Genomic DNA, 6801 nt, shown 5'->3' with positions numbered 1-6801 from the left:
GTATATATATACATTTACATTTAATGATTTAGCAGATGCTTTTATCCAAAGCGACTTACAAATGAGAACAGTAGAAACAATCAGATCAACAAGAGAACAACAACAGTATACAAGTGCTATGACAAGTCTCAGTTAGTCTAGCACAGAAAAGTGTTTTTTTTTTTTGTTTTTTTTAAGAATATGATAGACAAGAAAAGAAAAGGTAAGTACTAGTATTAGTTGGTTAAGTGCTGGCGAAAAAGATGAGTCTAGATGTTTTTTTAAAATGAGTAAAGACTCAGCTGTTCGAATTGAGATCGGGAGGTCATTCCACCAGCTGGGAGCAGTCCAGGAAAATCTGCAGGACCAGGTCGTTGTAGCAGTATGGTCTGTGAAGCTTAACTGATGATCCATCACAACTCCTAGGTTTCTGGCTGTCCTGGAAGGAGTTATGGTTGACGAACCCAGCTGTGTATAGAGAAGTTGTGATGAAACCGATGGGTTAGCTGGAACCACCAGCAGTTCAGTCTTAGTAAGGTTGAGCTGAAGGTGATGGTCATTCATCCAGCTAGAAATGTCACTCAGACAGGCTGCAATGCGAGCAACTACCGTCGGGTCATCTGGTTGGAATGAGAAGTAGAGTTGAGTGTCATCAGCGTAGCAGTGATAGGAATAGCCATGCTTCTGAATGACTGATCCTAATGACGTCATGTAGATGGAGAAGAGAAGCGGTCCAAGTACTGAGCCTTGAGGAACCCCAGTAGCAAGAAGTTGTGACTTAGAAACTTCACCCCTCCAAGACACCATGAAGGACCTACCTGAGAGGTAGGACTTAAACCACTGGAGTGTGGTTCCAGAGATGCCCATCTTTCTGAGGGTGGACAGGAGAATCTGGTGATTAACAGTGTCAAAAGCAGCAGACAGGTCCAACAAGATGAGTACTGAGGATTTTGAAGCTGCTCTTGCCAGCCGCAGGGCTTCAGTAACCGAGATCAAGGCATATATATATATATATATATATGTGTGTGTGTTCAGATGCAAAAGCCTCTGAAACTCTCTTGTAAAAGTATCATGTTTCTTAGGCTACTGTGTTTATGTTCAGATATTTCACTTCAGTGGTAAGTAAAGAACCTTAAAGACTTAAAGTGAACTTATTAAACATTAAACTAGGAGCCGAGAAAAATCCTCCTCTCTCCCTCTCTCTCTCTCTCTATATATAATTACACTACAATCATTGTACCAGATCAACATATAATTTTAACCTTTACAAATATAATTTTTGTATTATCTGTTTTCTATAAAACTATTAACGTTAACATTTGATTAAGGTTATTAAATCTGTTTTGATAATGTTTCAGTCTGAACATCATAAAATGCTGATTTATTAACAGTGTTGTGTTTTTAGTTTGAAGGAGGAAGACTGTGGTGAGCAGGAGATGAAGGACAGTAACGAGAGTGACGGAGGATCAGTAAACAACAACAACAACAACATCAGACGCAAGGTGACACACACACACACACACACAATCTCACACACACACTGACACACTCACACACACACACACACACACTCTCAAACACACACACACACACTCACACGCTCAAACACACACACACGCACGCACACACACTCACACGCTCACTCTCTCACACAAACCACACTCACACACACACACACAATCTCAAACACACACACACACACACACACACACACACACACACACACACACACACACACACTCGCACACATACTCACACACACACTCACACTCTCACACACACACACACTCACACACACTCACACACTCTCTCACACTCAAACACACAAAGCATGACGCACACACCACACACACACACACTCACACACACACACAATGATGCACCACAATGTCACTCACACATCACACACACTCACGCTTCAGACACACACTCTCTCTCTCTCTCTCTCTCTCTCACACACACTCACACACACATAATGATGCATTAATGTCATGATGAAGGCCTCACACGTGTGTGTGTGTGATTGTGTGTGTGTGTGTCAGATGTGTCAGATGGTGAGTCCCGGTGCAGGTGAGCACCCGCTGCAGTATAACTACACGTTCTGGTACTCGCGCCGGACCCCCAGCAGACCAGCAAACACACAGAGCTACGAGCAGAACATCAGACAGATGGGGACGGTGGCGTCGGTCAGACTCTCGCCTTCTGAGCTTCAGTTCTGTCCAGATCTGTGTGTGTGTCTGACTGTGTGTGTGTGTCCTTCCTCAGGTGGAGCAGTTCTGGAAGTTCTACAGTCATCTGGTGCGACCCGGAGACCTGACGGGACACAGCGACTTCCACCTCTTCAAAGAGGGAATCAAACCCATGTGGGAGGTGTGTGAGTGTGTGTCAAGTCAAGTCTGCTTTATTGTCAGTTCTTCCACATGTACAGTACATACATACAGAGAATCGAAATCGTGTTACTCTCAGACCCCCGGTGCATACAGATAACACTAACAGTAGAGCCTAAAATCTAGATCAAATATAAAATATAAGATACAACTATACAATAAGGGAATGTGAAAAAAAAAAGACATATAATAAAAAATAAAAAAAAGTTAAATAAAGCAGCGCAAGGCACATGGCAGATAGAGTGCAAACCAGTGAACAAACAGTGCAGATAAAAAGATTTTTAGTGCAAAACAAAGCTTATTCAGTCTGATTAAAGTTACAAAGGGCTCAAGAGCAGTTATTTTATTTAAACTGACTGATGAGGAGGTAGAATGACGTCAGTTCCATGGTGAAATGAGTGAATGAGGTAGTGAGCAGACCAATGCTGCACAAAGTGACTGGTGCATGTCATCGTATGTTAGTGGGAGGGGGGGGTGGAAGGACCTGGGGATGTGGGACCTGGGGGGGGGGGGGGGGGGTTCATAGTTCAGTGGTGCCTGAGGCAGAAGAGGGGAGGGGGGGCAAGTTCGGGAGCGAGTTCAGCTTCCTGACAGCCTGATGAATGAAGCTGTCCTTCAGTCTGCTGGTCCTGGCCTGGAGACTCCGCAGTCTCCTCCCTGATGGCAGCAGACTGAAGAAGCTGTGTGACGGGTGAGTGGGATCACCTGCAATGCAGAGGGCTTTTCGAGTGAGACGGGTTCCATAAATGTCCTGGAGGGAGGGGAGCGAGACACCAATGATCTTCTCAGCTGCTCTCACTATGCGTTGCAGAGTCTTCCGGCAGGACGCGTTGCAGGCGCCATACCACACAGTGATGCAGCTGGTCAGAATGCTCTCGATGGTGCCTCTGTAGAAGGTGTACATGATGGGGGGTGGGACTCTGGCTCTCCTCAGTTTGCGGAGGAAGTAGAGACGCTGCTGTGATTTCTTGGCCAGTGCTGCGCTGTTTTCGGTCCAGGAGAGGTCCTCTGAGATGTGCACACCCAGGAACTTGGTGCTGCTCACTCTCTCCACAGTCGCACCGTTGATGGTCAGAGGAGCATGCTGAGTGTGCACTCTCCTGAAGTCAACAACAATCTCCTTCGTCTTCTCCACGTTCAGAGAGGGATTGTTGTCACTGCACCACCCGGCCAGGCGGCTCACCTCGCTCCTGTAGTTTGTCTCATCTCTGTTGCTGTGGGGGGTCTATGGGACTGACTCCCTTCTGCAGCCAGCCTCAAGCGACAGTCGATGAATTATAGTTTTAGTCTCTTCTGTGTTGGCTTCATGAGAGAGAGCGGGAGGTTGCCGCTTGGGCTGCATCTACATGCTAACAAAGAGGTCATTAATATATATAATTTAGTCCATGGTCTGTCTGACTCGTTTCTGATTGGCTGGCAGGTATGCAGTAAAACCGCTGAATGCACAAGTCAGTTTAATCACTCTTCTATATTAATGCACTGCTTTAATTGATGCACATTAACCCACACACAGATAGAGACAGAGGTCAGAGGTCACAGATTGTGCTGTGCACATACAGAAACTAACGAGCTGGAGCTGAGGAGAATACATCACTTACATCATTAACTGCAGCTTCTGCCATCAGTAATGACAGAGCCATGGTACGAGCAGGATAATAGCTTCACGTCAGTGTTCTTGACCTCCACACCGTGCAGTATCCCTCACGTACAGTAATCTGATTGATGGTGTGATCTCCTGCTCCGTCTGAATGAAGCGCTGCGGTGATCTTCATAATACACTTTCCTGATGATTTCCAAAAATGCCATATATGAGCTCATTTGATGATCCTGAGTTGAAAAATATCAATAAAACATTCCATGATTATGTACATTTTTTCAGTAATGTAAGCTGGCTAATACAGCTCTAAATAGAGTTGATGTGTTTTATTTTAATCAGGACGAGGCCAATAAGAACGGAGGGAAGTGGATCATCCGGCTGAGGAAGGGTCTGGCGTCTCGTTTCTGGGAGAACATCATCCTGGCCATGCTGGGCGAGCAGTTCATGGTGGGCGAGGAGATCTGCGGGGTCGTGGTGTCCATCCGCTTCCAGGTGACTCCTCGCAGCAGATCACAAATCCTCATCCTGTCACCATTCCCTGTGTGTGAGAGTCTGACTCCAGTGTGTGTCCGCAGGAGGATATACTGTCCATCTGGAATAAAACCGCCAACGATCAGGTGACCACGTCACGGATACGAGACACGCTGCGGCGCGTGCTCAACCTGCCACCGAACACCATCATGCATCACAAAAAAAACAACCACACTCACAACTAATACACCAGTCACGTGAGATATGTGTGACCCTGGAGCACAAAACAATCTGAAGCTGAATAAATCATCTCTCCATTGATGTCTGGTTTGTTAGGAGGACAATATTTGTCTGAGATACAACTATTTGAAAATCTGGAATCTGAGGGAGCAAAAAAATCTGAATATTGAGAAAATCATCTTTAAAGTTGTTCAAATGAAGTTCTTAGCAATGCATAGAAAAATCCAGAATTGCAAGAAAAAAAGTCTCAATTGTGAGATAAAAGCTGCAGCAACCTCTTGGTTAATTACTACAATATTACGTGTTAAAACAATTAAAAACTTTCAGATATAATGATCAACACTCAGATATCAGCTGCCTTCTTCTTGTATTCCAGTATACGTTAATTGAGACATGTTCAAGACAGAGTTTGTTTAAAGAATGTGTAGCGAGGTTTTATTTGTGCAGATCCGAAGTGTCTCTGATCCTCGTGTGCTTCTTGTTTTTCAGAGATAATTCCAGCTTCCGGAACACCAAGATCACTTTGTGAACACCTGGAGAACATTTTCACACGGACACTTTCCCTTTTACAGCACGAGCAGTGTGTGTGTGTGTGTGTGTGTGTGTGTGTGTGTGAGAGAGTGTGTGTGTGTGTGTGAGTGTGTGTGTGTGTGTGTGTGTGTGTGTTATAGTGTGTGTGTGTGTCTGTGTCTGTGTGTGTGTAAGAGTGTGTGTGTGAGAGAGAGAGGGAGTGTGTGTGTGTGTGTGTGTGTGTGTGTGTGTGTGTTATAGTGTGTGTGTGTGTGTGAGAGAGAGGACACTGTCCAGGATCATTCCTTCAGTTTCACTCGTTCTGGTTTATTAATCAGTATCTCGTTACGTCAGATTCAGTGTGTTTGAAATGAGAACATGATTAAAGGCATTCTCTGCAGTTCAGTTCAGTTCCTGTTTATTTGTATGTTTTTACAAACACATCATTCACAGCAGGGTCAGAAATTAAATTTTCTATTAAAGGGGCAATTGATATTTTTTATCACCACTTTAATAATTTAAACCATTTCTGTCGATTATTGCTCTTGATATAGTCATAATGATTATCAATGTCAATTAATAGAATGCAAGCTTTTTTGTTGTGTGAACACGGCTCGGTCAGGGCTGCGGGGGGTGCTGGCGTGGGCTAAAGCACAGATTTAATCAGTGATTGGTCACTGTCCTGTCCAGACTTATCACAGCAGGGCATGCAAGAGGGCTGCACACTCACACAGACCTTCGGGGAAGTCGTGGTCTAGTGGTTAGAGAGTTTGACTCCTAACCCTAAGGTTGTGGTCTCAACAATACGGCCGGTAATACCACGACTGAGGTGTCCTTGAGCAAGACACCGAACCCCCAACTGCTCCCCGGGCGCCACAGCATAAATGATACACACTGCTCCGGGTGTGTGTTCACGGTGTGTGTGTGTGTGTGTGTTCACTGCTGTGTGTGTGTTCACGGTGTGTGTGTGTTCACGGTGTGTGTGTGTGTGAACACGTGTGTCATGTGACAGTCACAGCTGGAGTCGACCGATGTTTGCTGCAGTCTGAATTTTGACTGATGATTTAGATTTAGTTTTAGTCTTAGTCTTTGGACTACAATGGCATTTAGTTTCATCTGAATTTGTTTTTGTCTCAGTCTAGTTTTAGTCGAATTAGGCGACTGACGTCTTATGATATTTAATCGACTAAAACAAATTCAGATGACTAAAATCTAATGGCTTCAGTTACAGTGTAATGCATTTATTAAACATTTCTCTAAAATGTCCAAACTCATATGTAACAGTAATATGAATGATATTAATGTTTGAACATGCAATATAGATTTACACAGATTTAACTCCTGTGACACATAACATGCCTTTATATTAAAATTAAATTAATCCACTTCTCATGAAGAAACTAGAATATGAATGAAAGGCTACCAATCTTATATATTATGCACTCTTTATAACAACTTGCATACACTCCTCCTTCATTCATTCAAGCAGACATGTGTTAATCCTATCAGGGCTCCTGAAGTGATTCAGTCAGAAGCAGCCAGTGTTTCCTCTCTCTTCTGTTGATTCATTAACTGTAAGGACAGAGTACAGTAACAAAATCAAGCAGCTGCAAAGTA

The 6801-nt window shown here is 44.0% G+C and overlaps 1 protein-coding gene across 1 annotated transcript in view; it reads left to right on the top strand.

Annotated features, from left to right (window-relative positions):
• Positions 1-4679, top strand: part of eif4e2rs1 (eukaryotic translation initiation factor 4E family member 2 related sequence 1) — a 5116-nt gene extending 437 nt beyond the window's left edge. The window contains exons 2-6 of the mRNA XM_042750566.1: positions 1385-1481; positions 2031-2165; positions 2245-2349; positions 4303-4455; positions 4539-4679. Of these exons, the coding sequence (XP_042606500.1) occupies positions 1385-1481; positions 2031-2165; positions 2245-2349; positions 4303-4455; positions 4539-4679 (631 nt within the window). The remainder of the gene's footprint in view (positions 1-1384; positions 1482-2030; positions 2166-2244; positions 2350-4302; positions 4456-4538) is intronic.
• The last annotated feature ends 2122 nt before the right edge of the window (positions 4680-6801 follow it).

This window comes from Cyprinus carpio, chromosome B23 (genome assembly GCF_018340385.1).
Source record: "Cyprinus carpio isolate SPL01 chromosome B23, ASM1834038v1, whole genome shotgun sequence".
NCBI classification, from domain to species: Eukaryota; Metazoa; Chordata; class Actinopteri; order Cypriniformes; family Cyprinidae; genus Cyprinus; species Cyprinus carpio.
The sequence above is the reverse complement of the archived record's forward strand: the minus strand, read 5'-3'. Positions and strand labels throughout refer to the sequence as shown.